At 42.7% G+C, this 27,041-nt stretch overlaps 1 protein-coding gene across 9 annotated transcripts in view; it reads left to right on the top strand.

Annotated features, from left to right (window-relative positions):
• The window catches only part of LOC142398604 (disco-interacting protein 2 homolog C), a 262,105-nt gene that overhangs the window by 166,654 nt on the left and 68,410 nt on the right, over positions 1–27,041 (top strand). For 7 of the 9 annotated variants that reach the window (XM_075482671.1, XM_075482669.1, XM_075482670.1 and 4 more), the window contains exons 6-9: positions 4,441–4,530; positions 12,429–12,590; positions 16,176–16,295; positions 18,525–18,722. In XM_075482671.1, the coding sequence (XP_075338786.1) occupies positions 4,441–4,530; positions 12,429–12,590; positions 16,176–16,295; positions 18,525–18,722 (570 nt within the window). The remainder of the gene's footprint in view (positions 1–4,440; positions 4,531–12,428; positions 12,591–16,175; positions 16,296–18,524; positions 18,723–27,041) is intronic. The other 2 variants (XM_075482675.1, XM_075482674.1) reach the window with 1 other exon arrangement.

Here is a 27,041-nt window from a genome sequence, read left to right as displayed (position 1 = left end):
CACCAGTTTACCACCAGTTTATCACCAGTTTATCACCAGTTTACCACCGGTTTACCACCGGTTTACCACCAGTTTACCACCAGTTTACCACCGGTTTACCACCAGTTTACCACCAGTTTACCACCAGTTTGCCACCAGTTTACCACCGGTTTATCACCAGTTTACCACCAGTTTACCACTGGTTTATCACCAGTTTACCACCAGTTTACCACTGGTTTATCACCAGTTTATCACCAGTGCGTATGCTCCTGTGAGCCTCCATGTCTGTTATGAACTGAGAATCCAGCTGAAGCTAACAGGAGATGTTAGCCAGGGGCTACGGGCGCCTAGCAACCGCTTCCTGAGCCAAGCAAGCTGGTCTGGAGCCGAGTCCTGACTGCAGGGGGTTCGCTTCCTCAGCCAAGCCCTGTTCAGGCTGCTGGCTCAGTGGGGGGCGGCTGCCTCTGGCCTCTGGCCCCCTGTTAGCCCCCAGATAACTTCTCCCTGTAGCTTCTGCACACTCTGCTTTTATCTGCAGCTCACAGCCTGTGCAGCGTAGCACCCACCCCACAAAGAGTCAGGACGGGTTCGAACAGACACTCTGATCTCATCGTTCTGAGATTCCAGGTTATGCTCTGCAGATTCTAACCCCCAACCATAACAGGGGATGAGCTACTTCACCCATATGCCCTCTAAGACATGAGAAAACACCTTTTAGATAAGCTAACAAGGCTAAAAACGCCACTGAAAGCAGACGTACAGAAGTAATCCAAAGCTGTGACACACTCACAGTGCAACAGGAACACTGGGGCAGCATTAAAGTGTAGAAGCAGCACTTTAAAGCAGCTTTCAGCCTCAGAAGTAATAAACAGCCCACTGAAGGTTTTCCATATTGTGTGATGGACTCAGTCGCCTCAGACGAGGGTCCTTGAGTCCCAGATTGGAGTGAACAAGGCTGGAACTGCAGCTGAGCTCCAGAGCCTGTGTGAGCTGCGAATAAAGAGTTTATTCCTGGTAGTTTTTTAAAGGAGTAGTTCAGAGGCGGCTCATAAAAGTGTGGATCAGCCCTCAGACAGTAGCTGGGTGGGCTGACTGTTCAGTCTTTGAAGTTTAACGGTGTGAAGTGGGGGCGTTGGATGATAAAGTGGGTTTCAGGGGAATGGGATGAATATGTAGATGCAGGTTTAACAGAGTCTGACTGTTTGAAGCCTGCATGGCGCTGCTTACAGGGATGGGGTCATTCTTTCCAGGTTTTTCCTACAGCCAGACCAACGTAAGAAGCAGGTCATATAGTATGAGTTACAGCATTAAAAACGCCGGGGAAATATTTATTGTTTGGTTGCTGAGGTGAATATTTCAGATCATTTTATGGGTGTTTTGGTCAGCCGTAGTTTAACTGATCTGACTGAGTTTAGGTTTATCACCAGTTTCCCAGCAGTTTCCCACCAGTTTCCCAGCAGTTTCCCAGCAGTTTCCCAGCAGTTTACCAGCAGTTTACCACCGGTTTATCACCAGTTTACCAGCAGTTTACCAGCAGTTTACCACCAGTATACCACCGGTTTATCACCAGTTTACCACCAGTTTATCACCAGTTTATCACCAGTTTATCACCAGTTTATCACCGGTTTCCCACCGGTTGCCCACCAGTTTACCAGCAGTTTACCAGCAGTTTACCACCAGTATACCACCGGTTTATCACCAGTATACCACCAGTTTACCACCGGTTTATCACCAGTTTATCACCAGTTTATCACCAGTTTATCACCAGTTTATCACCAGTTTATCACCGGTTTCCCACCAGTTTATCACCGGTTTCCCACCAGTTTACCACCAGTTTACCAGCAGTTTACCAGCAGTTTCCCACCGGTTTCCCACCGGTTTCCCACCAGTTTCCCACCAGTTTACCAGCAGTTTATCACCAGTTTACCAGCAGTTTACCAGCAGTTTATCACCAGTTTACCAGCAGTTTACCAGCAGTTTACCAGCAGTTTATCACCAGTTTCCCACCGGTTTCCCACCAGTTTACCCCCAGTTTACCACCAGTTTCCTGCTGTGATGTTGCTCCGTTTCCTCTGTAGACTCAGCAGACTCTCAGAACGCTGACAGTTGCCTCTCTGGACTACGATAAAGACACATGATCCAGATGATGAATATGCATCTGTTTTGTTCAGTTTTTAGTCTCCATTAGACGTTCAAACGTAGGAACCGAAGTGATCAGTTAGGACCCATCAGCAGGGTGCTGCATGCCTTCCACCAGCTTCAGCCGAGGCTGCTGCGGCCACAGAGCTGCTGCTGAGGCCACAGAGCTGCTGCGGCCACAGAGCTGCTGCGGCCACAGAGCTGCTGCTGAGGCCACAGAGCTGCTGCGGCCACAGAGCTGCTGCGGCCACAGAGCTGCTGCGGCCACAGAGCTGCTGCGGCCACAGAGCTGCTGCGGCCACAGAGCTGCTGAGGCCACAGAGCTGCTGAGGCCACAGAGCTGCTGCGGCCACAGAGCTGCTGCGGCCACAGAGCTGCTGCGGCCACAGAGCTGCTGCGGCCACAGAGCTGCTGCGGCCACAGAGCTGCTGCGCCCACAGAGCTGCTGCGCCCACAGAGCTGCTGCTGAGGCCACAGAGCTGCTGCGCCCACAGAGCTGCTGCGGCCACAGAGCTGCTGCGGCCACAGAGCTGCTGCGGCCACAGAGCTGCTGCTGCGGCCACAGAGCTGCTGAGGCCACAGAGCTGCTGCGGCCACAGAGCTGCTGAGGCCACAGAGCTGCTGCGGCCACAGAGCTGCTGAGGCCACAGAGCTGCTGCGGCCACAGAGCTGCTGAGGCCACAGAGCTGCTGCGGCCACAGAGCTGCTGAGGCCACAGAGCTGCTGAGGCCACAGAGCTGCTGAGGCCACAGAGCTGCTGTGGTCACAGAGCTGCTGAGGCCACAGAGCTGCTGAGGCCACAGAGCTGCTGTCTGCTGAGGGAGTGCCGCGGCTCGCCGCTCCGCTGGAGGCCGGTTCCTGTTCCTGCTGGCATCCGTCTGTGACGCTACCACATGGGCGGAGGCCCTGCCAGCACCCGGCACCTCCACTTCTCAGATGAGGCGGCGCGTGTTCTCCGCTTGCTGTCGGTTCGCTCGCTCGTTCATCAGGGCTCGTTCCAGCTGACTTCCTGCGTCACGTCCTCCTGCAGTCTGAAACCAGCCCGAAGGCTGTTTCCAAGGGAGCGGCTGCTGGAAGCACGCGGGCCTTGAAGTGAAAGCACTCAGTGAGATCCGGTAAATCAAATGAGCGAGGTCTGTCTGGTCGGAACTTTTCATTAAATCCGTTTCAAGGTGAAACAAACTGCGGGCGAGCCGTCTGGCTTCGGCCTGCGGGGTGACGGCCGCTCGTCTGCATCTCAGTGACGACGTGACGATCAGAACAGTTAGAAGCTGTAAAAGGCTGTAAATATCTTCTGATCACAGCACTTTTGCCTCTGCAGCTCTGCAGCTCTGCTTCTCATGTCCGTGTTGAAGGCCGAAGCAGCAGGTTTCCTTGTGTGTTTCTGTGGGCATTAACACACACACACATGCGTTTTCAGCCGGGCTGTTCCTTCAGCTCTTATCGGAGCGGCTCTAAACCTGTGCAGATAACTTTCTGTTCCTTCCTATCTCTGCGGCAGCTCCTTTCATCCATCAGCATTTTCCTGAAAGCTCCGGATCCTTTTCACGCAGGCCAGCTGGTGGTTGTGGCTGACTCTGGGCTGAGTTCAGGTTCAGAAGTGCACTGAGGGAGATCTTAACCTGCTCATTCTGCTGCTGTTGCTGTGTTTTCAATGAAAATCCTTCTCATTTAAAAGGGTTTCATTCGCTTTGGATTAAAACTGATGAGAGCAAACTGAGCCCTGCTGTTTGCTACCAGTTTACAGCCGGTCAAATCAAATCAAACTTTATTTATATAGTACTTTTCATACAAAAAGAAGCAGCACAAAGTAATGGATGAATAGATGATGAATAAAAGTAAACTAAACCAAAATAGACTAAGTAACTAAGTTACTCACTAAGTAAGTAAGTAAGTAAGTAACTAAATAAATAGATAAATAAATGATAAATAAATATAAATAACTAAATTTAAATTAAAGTTTTTTTTATTTTAAATAAATAAATAAATAAAATTCAGCTTTAAGCTAAACTAAGAAGGTCTTGAGCCTCTTTTTAAAAACATCAACAGTCTCTGCAGCCCTCAGGTTCTCTGGCAGGCTGTTCCACAGATGAAGTCTCACCGTAAGTTTTGGTTGGAACAACTAAAAGGCCGGTACCAGAGGACCTCAGGGCTCATAATTTAAAAGCAGATCAGATAAATAAGGAGGCCATTAAGACCCTTCTAAACAACTAAAAGAACCTTAAATAATGTTCTGTCAGAGAAGCAGCAGCGGGATGCTTCTCATTGACTCAACTCGGCGCCTCGTTTGAAGATCCCTTCCCTCTTGTTCCTCACATGCAGGCCTTTTAACCCAGCTCTCCTTGAAGAGGAGGCGGAGGGCAGTGCCGGCTGCTGTGGTAGAGAATGGAAACTCTGAGCCACGACTCTCCGGTAAGTTGGGAACGGGAGCATAGGCTCCGCCTCCCGCCGTCCCTCGGTGCTTTTTCTGAAGGATTTCACGTGAATCCTTCCTCTCGGTGTTTGAAGTCGTCACCCTCGGCTGCTGTTTCCTGATCATTTGATTCATCCTGAGCCGTGTTGTTGAAATGAGAGCTTTCCAATGCTAACCTCGATAGCATTCCAATGCTAACCTTGGTAGCATTCCAATGCTAACCTCGATAGCATTCCAATGCTAACCTTGGTAGCATTCCAATGCTAACCATGATAGCATTCCAATGCTAACCTCGATAGCATTCCAATGCTAACCATGATAGCATTCCAATGCTAACCTCGATAGCATTCCAATGCTAACCATGATAGCATTTCAATGCTAACCTTAGTAGCATTCCAATGCTAACCTTGATAGCATTCCAATGCTAACCTTAGTAGCATTCCAATGCTAACCTCGATAGCATTCCAATGCTAACCTTAGTAGCATTCCAATGCTAACCTTGATAGCGTTCCAATGCTAACCTTGATAGCATTCCAATGATAACCATGATAGCATTTCAATGCTAACCATGATAGCATTCCAATGCTAACCTTGGTAGCTTTCCAATGCTAACCTTGATAGCATTTCAATTGAACCTTGATAGCATTCCAATGCTAACCTTGATAGCATTTCAATGCTAACCATGATAGCATCCCAATGCTAACCTTGGTAGCTTTCCAATGCTAACCTTGATAGCATTTCAATTGAACCTTGATAGCATTCCAATGCTAACCTTGGTAGCTTTCCAATGCTAACCTTGATAGCTTTCCAATGCTAACCTTGATAGCATTGAGCTTCTGCTGCAGATGCATGAAAAATGAAGCTTTGTGAGGTGTGGATTGTTGATGAGGAAGATCAACAATGCGTTTTTAAGAGGCTCGGCAGGAGCTTGTGTTCTCCCTCATTTCAAGGTTCTTCTGTTTGTGTTGGTGACTGATTCGGCTTATCGTGCTGCATGTTTCAGTTGTGTTTGCCAGAGATGGGGACTCGAGTCACCATGATTTGGACTCGAGTCGCTGTTTTGATGACTTGTGACTTGACAAAAGATAAGACTTGAGACTCGACTCGGACTTGGAAGTTAAAGACTCGGCACTTGACTTGACATGAGACACGATGACTTGAATGACTTGAGTGTTATTCAGTTCATGTTTTCAGTTTGAATATAAATTAATAAATAAATTTAAATAATAACATGGATTACCCGGTAGGAGCTCAGGCTGAGAATGGCGTCCTGATTGGATCCCTACCCTGTCAGTCAGCCATGCCCTCTCTACATACCTTAGTGTTTATTGGAGAGAATAAACTCATATCAGATATGCATCAACATGTCAGCGGGACCGAGAGTCGTTGTCTTCGGCTTTCATAATCACCATTTTAACGGCAAAAGACGAACAGCACAGTGCAAGACATGCGGCATCAACATCTCAGACAGCCAGACGACAACTTCCAACTTTGTTAGAGACTTACTTGAGACTTGAAAGCTAAGACTTGGGACTTACTTGAGACTTGGAAGCTAAGACTTGAGACTTGAAAGCTTAGACTTGAGACTTGAAAGCTAAGACTTGAGACTTACTTGAGACTTGGAAGCTAAGACTTGAGACTTGAAAGCTTAGACTTGAGACTTGAAAGCTAAGACTTGAGACTTACTTGAGACTTGAAAGCCAAGACTTGAGACTTGAAAGCTTAGACTTGAGACTTGAAAGCTAAGACTTGAGACTTACTTGAGACTTGGAAGCTAAGACTTGAGACTTGTAAGCTAAGACTTGAGACTTGAAAGCTAAGACTTGAGACTTGAAAGCTAAGACTTGGGACTTGAAAGCTAAGACTTGAGACTTACTTGAGACTTGAAAGCTAAGACTTGAGACTTGAAAGCTAAGACTTGGGACTTGAAAGCTAAGACTTGGGACTTGAAAGCTAAGACTTGAGACTTACTTGAGACTTGAAAGCTAAGACTTGGGACTTGAAAGCTAAGACTTGAGACTTGAAAGCTAAGACTTGAGACTTACTTGAGACTTGAAAGCTAAGACTTGGGACTTGAAAGCTAAGACTTGAGACTTGAAAGCTAAGACTTGAGACTTACTTGAGACTTGAAAGCTAAGACTTGAGACTTACTTGAGACTTGAAAGCTAAGACTTGGGACTTACTTGAGACTTGAAAGCCAAGACTTGAGACTTGAAAGCTTAGACTTGAGACTTGAAAGCTAAGACTTGAGACTTACTTGAGACTTGGAAGCTAAGACTTGAGACTTGTAAGCTAAGACTTGAGACTTGAAAGCTAAGACTTGAGACTTGAAAGCTAAGACTTGGGACTTGAAAGCTAAGACTTGAGACTTACTTGAGACTTGAAAGCTAAGACTTGAGACTTGAAAGCTAAGACTTGGGACTTGAAAGCTAAGACTTGAGACTTACTTGAGACTTGAAAGCTAAGACTTGGGACTTGAAAGCTAAGACTTGAGACTTGAAAGCTAAGACTTGAGACTTGAAAGCTAAGACTTGGGACTTGAAAGCTAAGACTTGAGACTTACTTGAGACTTGAAAGCTAAGACTTGAGACTTGAAAGCTAAGACTTGGGACTTGAAAGCTAAGACTTGGGACTTACTTGGGACTTGCACATGTGTGACTTGGTCCCATTTCTAGTGTTCGAGGCGGCTTTCCGTCCCCAGAGAGCAGCTGGAGGGGAACGATGGCTGTCCGTCTGCAGTTCTTTGTGTTTGCTGTTTTCAGTTTCCTTTGAACGACATTAACCTGCCACAATACGCACTAAATAAAAGCTTTGGCGTTCCACGGAGCCAACCAAAGCCGGCGGGCGATCTTCTCATTTATCTAAGTGGCTTCCTGCACTTCTCTTATTGCTGGAGGAATCATTACGTGGGATCGAACAATGAGAAAAAGTCTGAGAGCGGACCTTTAATCAACCATTTGTCCCTGTCAGGCAGCAGAATCCGCTCTGAAGGCATTAACGCTGCTCTGGACGGGTTCCCGTGCTCAGTGTAGTGAAGGCAGCCGGGCGGTCGGGATCTCGCCGCCTCGCCTCCCTGATGATTTATACCCGCCGGACTTCTCTGGATGCCGTTCATCAGGCGTCCCGCTGTGCTGATGCTCAGAGGTTTTTACTGCGGAGCCATCGTGAACGGGACGGGGAATCGATTCGCCCGTCCATCCAACATGAGTTACTCAACATGAATTGCTTAGGAAGTGCTTTGTTAGAGGCAATTAGGTTTTAGGCCAGTTTATCTGTGGTCCCAGCACTGAAAGAAACAACTCATAAGATTTACTTAATAAAAAACCCTTCGTAAGTATTTGCACTCAAATGATTTAAGTAATATTTAATGCTGCAATATCAAGTAAATTTGACTTACCATAAAACACAAAAGTTTTGAAGATATTAAGTAACATTTACTTAATTACATCTAAGTTTTAAGTTATATTTATTTAAACATATTAAGTAAAGTCTACACTGGAAAAAATGCCCCTCCAAAAATAAGTAAAAAAAACAGCAAATACAAGACGTTTTTGCTTGAAATAAGCAAAAATAAATCTGCCAATGGAACTAGTGAAAATCGGCTTGTCAAGATTTCTTGAAATAAGATGTGATATTTGGGACTTTTGAGATAAAAGTGATCTTGAAATTAGCTTAAAAACCTCTTCAAATGTAAAAAAAAAAAGCTTGTTTCATATGAAATCCGACTCAAAACAATTTGTTTTCAAGACTTTTTCATTTAACAAGATATTCCAGATGTATTGTCTTCAAACAAGTCCCTATATCTGGCTGAAATAGTACTTGTTAGGCAGTTGTGTCTTATATTAAGTGTAATGAGATATTTTGACTAGAAATGAGACAAATATACTTGGTAAGACTTTGATTTTTTTCCAGTGTAATAGTTTTTCATAGGCAGGAACATCATTTTACTCAAAAGTTTAAGTAAATGTTATATATCTGTAGTATTTGCTGTTATGAAGTAACTTAGTAGATTTTAACGATACACTTTCAGAGTAAAGTTTATGTAGTTTTTCTAGGTTTATGTACATACAACTATTAAACATTTAAATTATATGAGGAAACCTAAGTAAAACTTACTCTTCCCCCATAATTCATGTATTACGTTAATAAAATGTTTAATTTTACTTAAGAAGCTCGAGTTCTTACTGAATCTTAGAAACACAAGGTAGAAATGATGACAGTTACTCTAATAGAGTTTACTTCACCAAAAAGTCGCTTTTTTCAGTGAGCATTCAGAGAAGTTCCCTCAGAGACTCGATGATGTCCAGATTACCTGATCATTTGGGGGTTTAGAAATGGCACATATCAAACTTCTTCTTATTTAGGTGTTGAACAGCCCATATTATGCCCATATTTATGACTTTGTCAACTTATTTTGGAGTAGATTTAAATGCTTTTTATATTCCAGCATCTGCTTTTCATCCCTTTTTTTCATCCCTTTCTCTTTAACTTAAACAGAAACAAAAGCAAAGGAACACTGAAATATGCGGAAAAGCCTGAATTCACATGTTTTCCATAGAATCTGGCAGCTTACAGGCTCAGGACGGGAGATTGGACTGAAGACAAGTTTCTGTGCAATCTGTTGGTTTCCTTAGCTGGGAAACTGTTTTTGAATTGGCTCTATATGAATGAATTGGATTATTTTATAAATAATTATGATTACAATTAATGGAATTCCAATTTGCTTGAATTGGACTTTATTATTTAAGTGCCTTGAGATGACATTTGTTGTATTTGGCGCTTTATAAGTAAAACTGAATTGAATTGAATTACAGTAGAGCAGCAGATGGGTGAAGACTTTAAAAGGAACTGTAAATGTTTTAGATGAAAAGACCTGCTGTTGGTGGATATGAAAACCTGACCCACTCTGTGCTGATCCTGCCACATCAACTTCTATAATCCAAGAATTAGTTTCTCACAATCGCCTCCACATGAGATCACAGGAGATGTTGCATCACTTATTTTTATATCTTGTAACCACAGGTGGGTAGAGCAGCCAAAAACTGTACTCAAGTAAAAGTACTGTAACTTCAGAATAATATGACTCAAGTAAAAGTAAAAAGTAGTCATCCAAATAATTACTTGAGTAAGAGTAAAAAAGTGCTTGGTGAAAAAACTACTCAAGTACTGAGTAACTGTTGAGTAACGTCTGATTTATTTGTTAACACAAGCATTCAATCAGACAGACAAAAATACTAAATAATCATCTTTAGGCAAATTAGAGTTCATCCAATTGATAAAATAAATTAAAATGAATTAATTAATTACAAAATAGCTTAAATTAAATTAATCCAGGTAAATTCAGGTACTTCAATAAAAAAATAAAAGAGACTTAGGAAATGTTTAAAACATATGTAACCCATATGTAACCTAAAAAACAAACATTCACCTATCCATGGGGAAAAAACGAGTTTAGGAAACTTAGCGCTACATGTTTCCTCAAGTTAGATGTTGAGTTTCTGCTGAAATGTGCGTTTGTTTTGGTTGCCACAGAAGACACATAATGTAGCTGCTGTTTCTCACTCTTTGTAAGGTAAACATGCTTTCAGTATGAGGCCTCGTCTGCGTCTTCATTTCCCACCGTTGGTTCTGACATTTTTCATCTGTTTCTTTGTTTGTTTGCTACGACTGCTAATGCTAAAGCTAACCCGTCCCGCCGCTGAGATTGAGTACGGTCACGTGACCAGACTGCACGGCTGCGTCTGATTGGTGGAACACAGTATTTTTTATTGAAGTTCTTGAATTTACCTGGATTAATTTAATTTAAGCTATTTTGTAATTAATTAATTAATTTAAATTTATTTTATCAATTGGATTAACTCTAATTTGCGTAATTTGTTATAACATTATAACCCTGTTATAATAGATAGTTTCTGTAGTAAATGTTACTGCAGCAGAAACTGAGTGCAGGTGACTCGTATGACATCACAGATGTAATATAAACAGATGCAGGCAGATTATTTGTTCTGTTGGTTCAAACTGAAGCGAGCGCTCTGATTGGATAAACAGGAGTAGCTGATGACATCACAGGCTCTACCTTTCCGCTTAGATTTATATTTTCACGCTCCGGCGCCTCCCGGGAACCAACCAGTGAGCACCGTTTGATGCCGCTGAACGGCCGGGCCGCGTGAAAGAGCTGAAGAACCGGAGGCCTGCTGGCAGCTTTGAAACATCAAGCACGCCATCTGAATGTGGCACTAAATGGGTTGAAAATCAACCTGAAAATGAACGTTGAGGTGAAGAGAAATGGAGTCTTTTTTTCCTTCAAAGAAAGGAGGTGATATGAGAGCTGTTGGGACCAGTGGCTGCAGCCTCCTGCTGCTTCTGTTGGATCTTTGCCGTCTGGCTGTCAGCTGGTCCAAACACCCCGTTTCTTTAAGTTTAAAGCCGTTTCTGAGTTGTTTTCCACAGCGTGTTGGCTGTAAATGTTTCATGCTTTCTGCACGGTGCTGCTCAGACGTGCAGAGACCCCCCGACCCGCTCACCTGAATAAGGAAATAGAAATAGAATAGAAAAAGAAAAATACTTTATTCATCCCCCAATGGGGGAAATTCAAATTAGTCAAGTAGCTCAAAAAAATTATAAATATTTACAATGATTGTATATTAACAACAACAATAATAATACCAATTCTAGTAAAAATACTACTACTAATTAATAATAATGATAATAATAATAATAATAATAATAAATGACTAAATAAACAAATAAATAAATAAAAATCAATCAATTTGAGAAGAACTCAGCAGTCACTGTATAAATATAATAGAATATATATATTATCCTCTTTCTTAAGGACATCACTTTCAGATCCTGTTCATCTGCTGGAGATAGTTCTTTAGGCCTGACACTTCTTCTTCTGTCCTCCACTTGTCCAGTTTCCTCAAATGTTTTAAGGACACACTGCACACCATGCTGAGATATGCCAAGTTTTCAGCTAACAGCTCTTTGGGAATCACCTTGTTGCTGCAGAAATCCTGTTTTCTGTCTGTCACACTGTGTTATCTTTGCTGTTTTTCACACATGCAGCTAAAGAAATGGGAACAAATGATGTGTCTCTGTGACAGGCTGCTGGGAACAAAGAGCCTAAAGATCCGGTTTAAAACGGCTTCTTTGCTAAGTTGTCTGTTCTGTGTGGACACAACACTGGTTCATCCCTTGAGTTAGGAGCCTTTTTCCTGCCTGAATGATTCACAGGTCAGAGTTAAGTGGCTTAACAAAGAAAAAATGGACTGAAAATTAGTGAAAAAGCAGAAAATGTCCTAAGAAAAACTCTGAAAAACCTTCAGAAAACCTGGAGTTCTGTTACTTTAAAAGATTAGAATAAAGTCTGGCTGCTTGGAAGCTAAATATAATGACCTGAGGGAAGTATTAAGGTTTTTAGTAACTGCAGGAAACTTAAACAGATGTTTGATTTCAAATTAAACCTCAACTTCTGTCAGTACAAACAGCTCAAGTGAAACCTCAGAGTTAGAATTATCCCCAAAAACCTCTTAGATCTTAAAACTGACCCTTCAAGTGTGATTTTAGTTTAAAGCTGAAAACAACTGAACTGTTTTTGGCACAGAAAATGCAGCTTTATGTTCATAAAACTGTCCTTTAAGCTGCTTTTACAGTTCAGCTGACGCTCGGACACGATAAGCTTTCAGGGGGAAGTTACACCTCAGTTCAACAGATGTTTTACGCCTTCAGGATGAAAACTTTAACAGAGAGCTCCACCTTAACGGCACCTTTTAAAGGTGACTGCATGCACAGACGATACAACGTGCATCTGACCTTTAAACAACGCTTTAACAGCAGGATATGTGTGGGTTGTGGGGGACTAACCAGACCTTCCTCCTCCCGTTTATGCCCCCAGAGAACCACTCGGCCCCTCCAGATGTCACCGGCTACACCAACAACGCCCCCAACGCGACCGCCGCTGACGGGATCCAGGTGGAGAGGGCGCCGGGAGCCAGCAATGCCGCTCAGAGACAGACGCCCAAGTACGGCAACGCCGAGCTGATGGAGACCGGAGACGGTGAGTCGTGGCTAGGGCTGAGCAATTTTATCGATACTGCGATATATATCGATATTTCGTTTCCCGATAAAGTATCGATTTATTTCTTTTATTTCTTTTCTTTTATTTATTTTTTAATTTAATTCTTTTTTTTTTTTAAAGCAAACTTTATTGAAAAGTCAGACATTAAAATTAGTGAAAACACAGAACATTAAGGTAATACAATACAATGCCAGGGGGTCACATTATACAAAACAGTGTTAAATTAGTTGATAAAAATGTTGTATAAATTGCGCAGCTCTCACGTTTGTGACGTGTTTGTTTGTTTCTGTTTGTCTGGCGGTGTTGTCCTTCCGGGTCAAAAGTCGGACCACCGGTCCAATCAGCAACGATTTATGTCAAATCACACTGTCCCTTTTTTCCCCCAGAAAATGATGTAAGTGTATCAAATTGTATCGAATCGAATCGTATTGAATTGTATCGTTGGCTGAATATCGTGTATCGTATCGAATAGTATCGAATAGTATCGAATTGTATCGAAATATCAAATCGAATCGTATTGGCTGAAATATCGTGTATCGAATTATATCAAATCGAATCGTATTGGCTGAAATAACGTGTATCGAATTGTATCGAATTGTACCAAATCGTATCGAATTGTATCAAATCAAATTTTATCGGCTGAATATCGTGTATCATATCGAATTGTATCGAAATATCAAATCGAATCGTATTGGCTGAAATATCATGTATCGAATTGTATCGAATAGTATCGAATTGTATCAAATCGTATCGGCTGAAATATCGTGTATCGAATTGTATCGAATTGTATCGAATTATATCAAATCAAATTTTATCGGCTGAATATCGTGTATCGAATAGTATCGAATAGTATCGAATTGTATCGAATTGTATCGAATTGTATCGAATTATATCAAATCAAATTTTATCGGCTGAATATCGTGTATCGAATAGTATCGAATAGTATCGAATTGTATCGAATTGTATTGAATTGTATCAAATCGAATCGTATCGTGAGATTAGTGTATTGCTGCAGCCCTAGTCGTGACGGGGACTCGGGATTTAAGACCTGCCAGTCGTCAGTCTTTGCTGCGCAGCTCACTTTGTTCAGCTTTGTGTCACGAGCAGCTTATAGAAAGTCAAACAAATCTGATAAAAGTTGAAAGAGCTGTTGTTAAATGTGACGTCCGTCCAAGGATGGCACCTTTTCTGAGTTTAGTGGTCCGATCTCTGGAAAGCAGACGGTCGTTCATCAGACGGTCGTTCATCAGACGCGGCGGTCGCTGAGGTTCTGAACGCAGCTCACAGCGAAGCAGCTCGACAGATCAGCTGCCAGAGTTCACAGATGGGAGCTGATGGGGATGTTTGGCTGATGCTATTTGAGTTATAAGTCTTCTTATTGTGCTTCCCACAGCGGGGGGTGGGTGTGTTCGCCTTTCTGATGTTAAAGAGGAGCTTTAGTTAAACTAATTCCCACCATGAAATGTTTGTCTGTGGATGTAACCTGTGATTTATGTCACTTTAAATCATTTCCTCTGGTTTTACAGCAGCAACAGAACATCTGTAACATCTGTTTGTTAAAGCCAAACGTTTCTTATTAAAGATAAAGGTGACGGGGAGAATTACAATCAGATAAGTTTCGCTCCTGATCGTTTTGACTTTAGTTCAGAGACGTTTTCATCTGCAAAGTCTTGAAGCATCTTTGTTTCCTTATATTTTGCTTTCAAGCATTCAGACTTTCTTGGACTTATTGTGCAGATGTTCCACTGAGGTGGACAAAGAAGAACAATAATCCAGATGTGATGAAATAAACACCCGAATAACAAATTTCCAGTTCAGAGCGGGACACAACGGGACCTAACTTTGCAACATTTCCTTCAGGATGAAAACAAGAGCGATGACATGAGTCCAAAGTTACCTGAAGGGTCCCGATAGAAGAAGGAAAGTGGACCCAGAGTTTCCATCACCTTAGACACAAACAAGGACTCAGTCTGAGCACCTGTGCAGAATCTGTAGCCAAGAAACATCTTGGGGCTTAAACACGATATACACCTGAATGTCGTCTGCACAGCAGTGATATGATATGTCCTCAATAGTGTTAAAAAACGTTGTGGACCAACAGGACGAGCTGGAGTAGGAACGGAGAACCAAGATGCTGAAGGGGAGAATATGATGGAGTAGGAGTATCGATATATTTAACACCTTTGGATCATCTCTGCTCTTTGGAACCAGGTTTGAAAACGAGGCAGCCCTCACATCTCTAACTGAAACTGAAAGATCCTTTAGGTGAAGTCGATGAACGTGTAACGAGTCTTCCTCCACAACAGGAAGAACGTGGTTGTTAAAAAGGTTTGTTGAGAGATCAGCATCACTATGAGGGGATAGAAACCATCGCATGGCTTCTCATACCGCTGCTATGCTGACGATACCCAGCTCAACATGTCGGTCCCATGGGCGTCGCACCCGTGGGGGATTTTTAAAGCAAGATTTCACCCCCCCCCCCCTACATTTTCCAAAGGTAAACCTGTTTGCCCACCCTCGTAGAGCACCAACATACAAAATGGAGCGCACCTCAGCCCCCTTTACGCTGCATGAAAAGGCATTGGTCAAGCTGAGCGGACATTCACCCAATCACAGACTGCTGTCCGCGACCCGGCCGCCGGCCCGGGAACTTTGATATTACGTCAGAGACGAACTATATCGGAGCTTCTGTTAGTCACCGATGGCCGACGGTGAATAAAACTGAGAAGAGAAGAGAGAAAAGAAGGAGGCAGAGATGCCAAAAAGGAAGAGGCAGCAGAAAATGTACTTCTTTTCAAGTCAAGTTGTCGTAAGTGAATGCAGGGGAAGCCGGCTCTACGACGCCTATTAATCAACACCATCTCTCTGTCGACGGAGAGACCCCCCCCCCCAATTGCTCAGGGCAATTATCTTTTCGAGAGAGTTTTCAATCAAGCCAGTTTTCATGCCAGTTTTTTTTCAGTCTCTCTGACACATCGACATGGATGAAAGTCCGTCACCTCCAACTGAACCTCTCTAAAACCGAACTGCTCGTCTTCCCAGCCAACCCAACCGTACACCACAGCATCCAAACTGAATCCCCATCTCTTGCTCCATCAAAGGTAGCTACAAACTCGGGTGTCATGACTGATGACCAATACCCTAAAGTGTGTTAAAGTATGTTCAAACAGCTCTAACAGATATAAAAGAGACCAAAACGATGTGCTCACCACCGGTGGACCGAAGACCAAGAACTCTTCCAGCCACTCTGTGATGGTTTTGGCTCAAACCGAGCATGTCGGAGCATCTATTTCCATCCATATCAGAGCTCTTTATCCTCCCCTCCACCTCTCTGTCTTACAGCTCACACTCTGACGAAGGTTTTTTTACCTGAAAGAGCAATTTGAGCCCACTTCTCATCTCATTTTTCCTTTTTTTTTCCAGTGAAGGTACAGCTGATTGCCCACTTTAGAGCAATTAGATGTCGACTTAAAGAGCTCCCTTTCCTTTCTGTGTTTAGCAGGTGAGATGGTGGGATGTGCACCTGTGAGATTAGGTTAATTAAAAGGTGTTTGTGCTCTGCAGGTGTTCCAGTCAGCAGCAGAGTTTCAGCCAAAATACAGCAGCTCGTCAACACTCTGAAGAGACCCAAACGCCCGCCGTTAAGAGAGTTCTTCGTGGATGACTTTGAGGAGCTGCTGGAGGGTAAAGATTCTCCCAAATATTCTGCTTTTTGTGCTTTTTAAAGAACTTTTAAGTTTTGCTCGACTGTTAACTTGCCTTTCTTTTCGGTGGTGTGCACTTCTGGTTCATTGGTAGTTAATATCTCAGAATGTTCCGTTCAGACATCATTCCTGGTGCCGAACCTTATTCCCTTATGTCTGCTGTGACAAGGCAGAGACTAACTGATCAATATTTCCTTCTGTGTTCAGTTTCAGAAGCTCCCGAGCCAGAAGATGATTCATAATTTAAGCATGAATAGCAAATGTTAGACAGGCTCAGTGTGTTAAAATGTTAAAAATGTATGATAATAGTGAAATCTTCCATTCTCCCTCACCCACACATTAGAATTTGGTTAAAAAAAAGCTACATTTTCATTCAGCAGACATGTAGAAAATATGCTGAAAACGTACAAAAAACATGCAGAAAACATGGAGAAAACATGGAGAAAATATGCAGAAAACATGGAGAAAACATGGAGAAAATATGCAGAAAACATGGAGAAAACATGGAGAAAACATGGAGAAAATATGCAGAAAACATGGAGAAAACATGGAGAAAATATGCAGAAAACATGGAGAAAACATGGAGAAAACATGGAGAAAATATGCAGAAAACATGGAGAAAACATGCAGAAAACATGGAGAAAACATGCAGAAAACATGCAGAAAACGTGCAGAAAACATTCAGAAAACATGCTGTTATTTGTGCTGTTGTGTTATTTCACATTTAAATGGCTCTTTTTACACTATAAATGCTCGACCAATTTATCCCAACAGCACTTTTTCCTTTGTGAAAAGAAATAACAAATCTCTGCTTTCTGAATCTGCATCACTTTTTTTCAGTGACTGAATTTAAAAAACAACAAATCACATCAGCAGCATCACGACCTTCATCTTCTCCATGACACCATGAAACAGCTGTTGTTTCTTCTTACTCCGACACATTAATATTAAAGGCCTCTGAGAGCACTATTCCTGGATAGTTGGTCTGTTTCTCAGTCATTTCAGGTTTCCTGTTTCTGATTTAAAACAAGTTCCTTTTTAGTCCAATCATTTTAGAATAAGAGGGAACACTGTGTGACTTCGGTCTCAGGGGTCAATTCACATTTTGTTCTTGGTTATCTTCAAAAACGAGACCGACTTTGACCTTTTTTTCTTAAAGCCTTAAAGCCGCCTTTTGAAGATTAGAAATGTAGGTCTGAGCTTTTTAAATTCCCTGATTTATACCATTTTTATTCAGTAAAAGCTTATTAGTTCATTAATGTTGTTCATTCTGACTCATTAAACCCGTCTGTAGCTCTCAGCTCCGAGGCCACGGGCTCCCAGTGAGGACGCGAGGCTTTAAAAACAGGACTGAAGGATGCTCTCAGGGACGCCTTCAGTCTCAGCACAAATAAATCTTATTTATCTTCATAAAATGTGGGAGAGAACAAAGACACGATGGGAATCAGGGCTGGGTTTGAGCAGCCTTAAAGGGACAGTTCGCCTCTTTTGACATGAAGCTGTGTAACATCCCATATCAGCAACATCATTTCTGAACATCTTCTTACCCCCTGCTGCGTCCTGTGAGCAGAGTTCCAGCCTCGTTTTGGTGTTGATGAAGGTAGTCCGGCTAGTTGGCTGGGGTTTAAAAAATAAAGCGTCTTGCTTCTCAAAGCAATATGCGTTCCAAAGAGTAATACATTTGCATCACAAACTCATTCTCCAGGAAAAAGTCAGACCTCACAATCGCTTGGCCCTATTTTCTCTCCCTTCGTATCACTGCCTGCTGTGCAGACCGAGCAGCAAACACCGTAACAGGCGCGGCTGTCGGCAGGCGGCAGCAGGCAGTGATACGAAGGGAGAGAAAATAGGGCCAAGAGATTGTGAGGTCTGACTTTTTCCTGGAGAACCATTTTGTGCAAATGTATTACTCTGTTGAACGCATATTGTTTTGAGAAGCAAAACGCTTTATTTTTTAAACCCCAGCCAACTAGCCGGACTACCTTCATCAACGCCAAAACGAGGCTGGAACTCTGCTCACAGGACGCAGCAGGGGGTAAGAAGATGTTCATAAATGATGTTGCTGATATGGGATGTTACACAGCTTCATGTCAAAAGAGGCGAACTGTCCCTTTAAAGCTGCTCAAACCAACGGCTCATCACCACCGGTGGAGCTCTGCGGCTCAGAGGATCTGTTTGACCGTCTCACTCTCCTTTCTGTCGCCTGCAGTCCAGCAGCCGGACCCCAATCAGCCCAAGGCCGAGGGTGCCCAGATGGTCGCCATGCGGGGGGAGCCGCTGGGCGTGGTGACCAACGGGCCTCCGTCTCTGGAGGCGGCCCTGCAGAGGTGGGGCACCATCTCTCCAAAGGCCCCCTGTCTGACCACCATGGACACCAACGGCAAGCCGCTCTACGTGCTCACTTACGGTAAGAAGTAGTAATGTTTAATCTAATTAATCACATGATTTCCCTGATTAATCACGATTAATCTCATTTGTACGCAGAATCCAAAAATGAATCCAAAAGTAGTGTATAGCTTTTAGCATTTAGCTTTATTTTAAATGTGCTGCCATATGAATGAAAGTGCCATAACATTTGTTGTGCAAACACACTTTTAACATCAGCATCTTTCTGTAGTTTTTATGTAGAAGCCTCGCTCCACTGTCTGTTTCCTTGAATGACTTGCTGCTATCAGTTGTGTGTTTTGCCTTTAAGTGATATTTTAGACTGGAACTACTACGCTGAGAAGACAATTCAACTTGGCTGTAAATGCAGGAGTTTTTTATTTCTATTTTTTTTTTAACTTTATTTTGAAATACGTGCTTTTATGTTGAAACAAGTAAAACAGGAAGTAGCGCCGGTTAGCTTCGTTAGCTTCACACTGAGGCTGTGTTCGAAACCGCATACTACATTCTACATTCTGCATACTCATCAATCAGACAGTATGCAGAGCATTTACCCACAATGCATTTCGCTCCTGCCCGAGCCGAAATCAGCCGGCCTGAAGCTGATTTCTCTTAAGCTCTAAACTCTGTAAACTTTAGCAACATTTGAAACATTTTCAGGTGAGAAAGTAGTCGTTTAGATCCCCAACGTGTTGAAAACCTGACAAAATACCGGCTATTTACAATTTTGTTCCCACGAATTCTGCGCTACTAAAGCTAGCCGCAGTGAGTAACGCACTTCCGGTTATTTTCACAAAATAAAATACCCGTTGCCTTTTATCATAGGGAAAGCCATTACCATACAGTTGGTGCTTTTGTTTTGAGAACAGGAAGTGAACCTACCCTCGTTGTAGCTAGCTTGAAGCTGCCGTTTTGACAGGAAATGACGATCGGCGATGTTACGTTGCATCTTGGGTAGTTTGAGTATGCGTAGTAACCTCATAATGCATACCCAACATTTCAGAGAATCTAGTATGGATCCGGGAACTTCTCGCTTACTCAAACTCGCATACTAACTCAAAAAGTCAGTATGAGTAGTATGGGTAGTAGGAGAAGTATGCGGTTTCGAACACAGCACATGCTACGTGGTGTTTTCTGTAACTGTGTGAATGTGATGCATTCAACAGACTTTTACAATAATAAAACCTGCATTACTGCGCAATAAAATCTACTTATCGACATTAAATAATTAACAAGTTAACGTGATAATAACGAGTTAAAGGTAGGGTAGGAGATCCTGGATTCTGAGTCCAGCGAAGCTGCATTTTGAAAATACACAAGTAAAAAGTCCCAACCCTTTTCTTCACTTTCCCCCCGAAGCCACGCCTCTGGAGTACATGAACGAGCACGAAGGTGCACGAGCGCTGTTCTGACAGCAAGCATCGATCGTTGCCGTATTTAGTATCTAGTATATGATAACTATACGTTTAATAATGCTAGGTGCTAGCCAAGCTGGCTCTAGTTTAGCTTCCTGCCAAGCTTCTGGACGCGTAATTCGTTCACGGAGCAGGGTACACGCACAGGGGGGAGGAGGGGGAGGGAGGAGCAGGTTGCAGTTTTATAGACGGCATCAGAATCCAATCATCGTTAACGGTCCTTTCAGTATGATTGGACAGTGTTTTTGTACGTTCTAGAGGCCACTAAAACTTTTTTGCGTCAAAACTTTTAATTAATTGGTTGCAATGGGGGTGTGAAGAGTATTTCAAGTAATATGTAAAAAAAATGTTCCAGAAAAAGATCCCCTACCCCACCTTTAAGTTAAGTTAGTAAGAGATTTAACCACACCTTTAACTCGCCCTGCCCAAGTAAGAAGAGTTTCCTAAATGTCCGAGGCATCACACTGGAAGTTTAATTTTCTCCGTCTAACTTCGTAGTTCCACTTAAAAAAGCATCGGAGGTTTGAAGTGTCTAACTTTAGTGACAACAGAACCAACAGCTTCCACTCTGTCCCCGTTACATGGAGATATATGCTGAATACCTCTGACACGCGCATTAAAGAGCGTTTGTCTTTGAGTTGCATCCTTTTCTCTGCACATATGGTGGCGTTCCCAAGCTGATTAACCGAAGCACCAAACAATGTTTAGCACCCGCTGTGTGAACATAATTCCCCTAATGACAGCCAGGCAGAGCGCTAAGCACATTAGCAACGTGTGAGAAGGATGCTTTAAAGAGGCAAAGAGCCAACTTTCCTGTCACAGCTTTGCTCTTCAGCTTCACCTTCTTGTGCCAGTATGGTTACTTCTGGCTCAAAATGACCAAAATGTTGAACTTGAAGCTTCAGTAGGTCAGGATGGGGGGGTCCACTTCTTATCCACACACTGGTGTTGTGACTGATTTATACGTTGCACCATCTTGCAGCAGCAGCAGCAGCTCGTAGACTCTGGCTGTGTTCCAAACCGCATACTTCTCCTACTACTCATACTAACTCCTACATACGTTAGTATGCGAGTTTGAGTAAGCAGAAGTTCCCGGATGCATACTAGATTCTCTGAAATGTTGGGTATGCATCATGAGGTTACTACTCATACTCAAACTACCCAAGATGCAACGTAACGTGACGTCGCCGATCGTCATTTCAAGCTAGTTTCAAGCAGAAACCATGCAGCAAACATGGAGAAAACACGGAGAAAACATGTAGAAAACTACGGTACATATAACAACGGGTGTTTTATTTTGTGAAAATAACCGGAAGTGCGTTGCTCACTGCGGCTAGCTTTAGTAGCGCCGAATTCGTGGGAACAAAATGGTAAACAGCCGGTATTTTGTCAGGTTTTCAACACGTTGGGGATCTAAACGACTACTTTCTCACCTGAAAATGTTTCAAATGTTGCTAAAGTTTACAGAGTTTAGAGCTTAAGGGAAATCAGCTTCAGGCCGGCTGATTTCGGCTCGGGCAGGAGTGAAATGCATTGTGGGTAAACGCTCTGCATACTGTCTGATCGATGAGTATGCAGTATGGAAGTATGTAGTATGTAGTATGCGGTTTCGATGTTGTTACGGGGCGCTGTGCACATAAAGGTGCTTGTAGAATATAATGTAAACAGGACCGCAGTGTGTCTTTATCAGCCGTACGATTTGTGATGGTGTCATTTGAGCTGATAGCAAACATCTCGCCTGCAGCGCTGCCTCTCTGACAGCTTCCGTGCACATTCAGTGAGTTAAATCTGCAGCCAAACTGGAGCAGGTTCTTTGTCCTGCAGCGGAGGCTTCAGATTTATTCATGTGGCAAACAGCTGCAGAGCGGCTTCAGGGTGTGAATAAAGAGATTTAGCTGCCGTGAACAGAGCTGCCTCCCTCAGGTCTGCATGAATTTAGAGGCGGCGGCCCTCCCTGCTGAGCGGCACGGAGGATAAAACGATGCTGAGAGGCTGGAAAGCAAATACCAGAAACTGCAGCAAACATCCCTGTTTACTGTAAAAGCTAAAGCTTCATAGATGCTGATAAACTGATGAAGTTTCATCAGCTGTTTGTCTATAATTTGTATGAATTAATTCATCCTAATGAATGAAATTAAGATTAAATAAAGGGACATTTCAGTTTGCCTGAACAGTTTTATCTGTAGAAATGAAAAAAAAACAAAGAAGGGAACGAAATGAAAGAAAAGAAAGTCGAGTGAAAAGTTGTTGTGAATCACTCGGAAAGTCTATTTCAGACTATTTCTATTAAGACTATTTCACGCTGTTACCCAGATGCTGTTCGTCCTTTAACAGTAACTTCAGGTCCACAAAGAAAAGATGCTGCTGTTATTCTGGGGAATGTCACGACCCGAGTTTCCCCCCCGAGGTTGAGCTAAACTTCTCTGCAGCAACAACTTCTTAAAGTAAGACTTCAGAACCCGGCAGATATTTTGCTCTTTGGCTCCTCCCACAGATGTAACCAGAGGTGGGCAGAGCAGCCAAAAACTGTACTCAAGTAAAAGTACTGTTACTTCAGAATAATAGGACTCAAGGAAAAGTAAAAAGTAGTCATCCAAATAATTACTTGAGTAAGAGTAAAAAAGTACAAAAATACTAAATAATCATCTTTAGGCCAATTAGAGTTCATCCAATTGATAAAATGAATTAAAATGAATGAATTAATTACAAAATAGCTTAAATTAAAATAATCCAAGTAAATTCAAGAACTTCAATAAAAAATAAAAGAGACTTAGGAAATGTTTAAAACATATGTAACCCATATGGAACCTAAAAAACAAACATTCACCTATCCATGGGGGGAAAAACGAGTTTAGGAAACTTAGCGCTACATGTTTCCTCAAGTTAGATGTTGAGTTTCTGCTGAAATGTGCGTTTGTTTTGGTTGACACAGAAGACACATAATGTAGCTGCTGTTTCTCACTCTTTGTAAGGTAAACATGCTTTCAGTATGAGGCCTCGTCTGCGTCTTCATTTCCCACCGTTGGTTCTGACATTTTTCATCTGTTTCTTTCTTTGTTTGCTACGACTGCTAATGCTAAAGCTAACCCGTCCCGCCGCTGAGATCGAGTACGGTCACGTGACCAGACTGCACGGCTGCGTCTGATTGGTGGAACACAGTCAGGTGGTAGAGCCTTTGGCGGAAGTCTCTCTCTCTGTCAGAATAAAACATTAAAATGAGGCGTACGTGGGGGGATAAAAATAATGAGGCGTAGAATACCAAAGAGGTAAGAAGAAAAGTAACCAGCTCATTGTAGCCTAATGTAGCGGAGTAAGAGGACAGTTTCTGCTGCACACATCTACTCAAGTAAAAGTAAAAAGTATAGAGATTTAAAACTACTCCTAGAAGTATAATTTTTTCAAAAACTTACTCAAGTAAATGTAACTCGTTACTACCCACCTCTGGATGTAACACATCTCCATGGGGACCCTGCACATGCACAGCCATGCATTTAGTTGTCATGTTAAGAAGCCAAAGATGCCATCAAAATGCCAAGTGAGGGCTGGAACTCAAGTTGTGAACCGCTGTATCTCAGCCCCTGGGGGCAGTTTCAGGACCAGCAATGTGCACAGCAAAGGTCGAACTGCTCACAGGTTATTTAATCCCAAAGAAGCGATCAGCCTGACACTCGACTTCTCATGTTTTAACAAACCTCAGAATAATCCATGGAAATCGGTTAAGACTAACCCATGTTGCAGGTGGTTTTGGAAACCAGATGCATGTGAATTAGCAGCCAAAGAAGCATCTGTGTAGCCTCTGTCACTGCAGGAAACACGTGCACGTGCGAGCCTTTTCTGTGTGCACATCTCAGGTAATACTGCATCATGCAAATAGGGTTTCCAAAGGAAAAAACGAAAGAAAGAAGTCGTGAAAATCAGCAAAGATGGACCAAAAAAAGGATGAAATGGGCCAGAAAAGCAGAAAAGATTCCTTCAAATATGCCGATCGGCTTCAGACTGATGCTCTCTGCTTGAAATGATTGAAATAAAAAGGTGGAGGCGCTGTGTTTCACACAGGTTTCCGCTTTGGCTTGTGCTGCAAACCGAAGAAATAAAGAAATATTACTCAGTTTCTGCAGCCTTCAGGTTCATAAACGGAATATTTCCATTTAACCCTCATACCTGATTTAAAACACAACTTAATTTCTGAAAAGGGACATTTTAAAACAACCTAATTTTAAAACGACCTAAATACATGTTAATATTTTTTTCCACTTTTTTTTCCATAAATCTTTTCTTCCACTTCAGTTCTGATCAAAAATGTCCCTTTTCAGAAATTAAAGTGATACTCCGGAGTAGATTCAACCTGGGGTCATTTGAACCGTGACATCCAGCCAAGTAGCCCACCCGCAGTTTTTCCGATATTGGCTGAACATCAGCTGAGTTACTGAGTTATCCCGAATAGCTTTGTACAAGGGTTAATGGATCCCGGTCCGTATCTCCAAAATTACCACACTAAAATCACGTCATGACACCAAACTTCTACAGTAGTACAAATATGGTCTGTACTCACAAAACGATGCATTTGGAAGTTTGTACATAGTCCAGGAGTTTATTATTATCAACACAAGCCTGATAGCTTCTCTGCTGCTAAAGCTGCGTCGACGTCACTTCCTTGATCTGGGAGCTTCAAAGTAAGATGAGGGTTGATCTACTACTGTAGACAACAAAATATATGCTATATTCTACATGGTTTTTTTTTATGAATTTTTATGTTGTAGAGTTGTGAAGTTATTTTATCAATGGAGAAATTGAGCAGCCTTGCTTTGTTGTCTACAGTAGTAGATCAACCCTCATCTTACTTTGAAGCTCCCAGCTCCTTGGAGTGATGTCGACGCAGCTTTAGCTGCAGAGAAGCTATCAGGCTTGTGTTGATAATAATTAACTCCTGGACTATTTTCAAACTTCCAAATGCATCGTTTTGTGAGTACAGACCATATTTGTACTCCTGTAGAAGTTTGGTGTCATGGCATGTGATTTTAGTGTGGTAATTTTGGAGATACTGCCAGGGTCCGTTAGCGCTTGTACTAAGCTATTCGGGATAACTCAGTAACTCAGCTGATGTTCAGCCAAGATCGAAAAAACTGCGGGTGGGCTACTTGGCTGGATGTCACGGTTCAAATGACCCCAGGGTGAATCTACTCCGGAGTATCACTTTAAGGAGTGTTTTTTTTTTTTTTTTTAAATCAGGCATAACAAAAAAAATTGAAATCCCTAAAAATCAATGTTGTTGCTAATCATTGACATATCCTAGACCATAATTATCCCTACTCAATTTCATATTGAATATACTAACACCTAAAGGCTTAAAATTTGGGCTAAAAAGTTCAAATTGGCATCTAAAGGGTTAAAAAAAAAAATTTTAAAAATTGAAAATTTGGTGGTTATGATCAGAACTGAAGTGGAATAAAATATTTATGAAAAAAATATTTATATATGATGTTTTTAGGTCGTTTAAAAGGCGACAAAAATGTCCCTTTTCAGAGTTTTTTTTACTACACAATGAAAAATTGCATTGTATATGATGTGTGTTTGAAATTCGAATGGTCAAAAATGCACAACTGGACCAAATATGATGAGTATCACTATCTACAGTGTGAAATTAGAGGAGAAAGTACAGCCCGAGTGGAGAAAAATGTGCCCCATCAGGATTAAAGCGTATGGGAGGAGAAATGCTGAAGTTGTTTTGAGGTATTTAAAGAATGCAGCTGCTGCTTGTATCAGCGGCATCTCAGCACATCTGTGCCACATCTGTACCACACAGAGAACAACACGAGCAGGCAGCAGATTTATCACAGGAGTGAGAGAGTGTGGCTGAGTGATGTGAGAGAGGAGTGATGTGAGAGGAGTGATGTGAGAGAGGAGTGATGTGAGAGAGGAGTGATGTGAGAGAGGAGTGATGTGAGAGAGGAGTGATGTGAGAGAGGAGTGATGTGAGAGAGGAGTGATGTGAGAGAGGAGTGATGTGAGAGGAGTGATGTGAGAGAGGAGTGATGTGAGAGAGGAGTGATGTGAGAGAGGAGTGACGTGTGAGAGGAGTGATGTGATGTGAGAGAGGAGTGATGTGATGTGAGAGAGAGGAGTGATGTGATGTGAGAGAGAGGAGTGATGTGAGAGAGAGGAGTGATGTGAGAGAGGAGTGATGTGTGAGAGGAGTGATGTGTGAGAGGAGTGATGTGTGAGAGGAGTGATGTGTGAGAGGAGTGATGTGAGAGAGGAGTGATGTGAGAGAGGAGTGATGTGAGAGAGGAGTGATGTGTGAGAGGAGTGATGTGAGAGAGGAGTGATGTGAGAGAGGAGTGATGTGTGAGAGGAGTGAGCGGAGTGATGTGAGAGAGGAGTGATGTGAGAGAGGAGTGATGTGTGAGAGGAGTGATGTGAGAGAGGAGTGATGTGAGAGAGGAGTGATGTGTGAGAGGAGTGAGCGGAGTGATGTGAGAGAGGAGTGATGTGAGAGAGGAGTGATGTGTGAGAGGAGTGATGTGTGAGAGGAGTGATGTGAGAGAGAGGAGTGATGTGAGAGAGGAGTGATGTGTGAGAGGAGTGATGTGTGAGAGGAGTGATGTGTGAGAGGAGTGATGTGTGAGAGGAGTGATGTGAGAGAGGAGTGATGTGTGAGAGGAGTGAGCGGAGTGATGTGAGAGAGGAGTGATGTGAGAGAGGAGTGATGTGTGAGAGGAGTGATGTGAGAGAGGAGTGATGTGAGAGAGGAGTGATGTGTGAGAGGAGTGATGTGAGAGAGGAGTGATGTGAGAGAGGAGTGATGTGAGAGAAGAGTGATGTGTGAGAGGAGTGAGCGGAGTGATATGAGAGGAGTGATGTGTGAGAGGAGTGATGTGTGAGAGGAGTGAGCGGAGTGATGTGAGAGGAGTGATGTGTGAGAGGAG

Source organism: Odontesthes bonariensis, chromosome 14, assembly GCF_027942865.1.
Source record: "Odontesthes bonariensis isolate fOdoBon6 chromosome 14, fOdoBon6.hap1, whole genome shotgun sequence".
In the NCBI taxonomy this organism is placed as follows: Eukaryota; Metazoa; Chordata; class Actinopteri; order Atheriniformes; family Atherinopsidae; genus Odontesthes; species Odontesthes bonariensis.
Note: the sequence above shows the minus strand (reverse complement) of the source record. Positions and strands in the feature narration are given on the sequence as shown.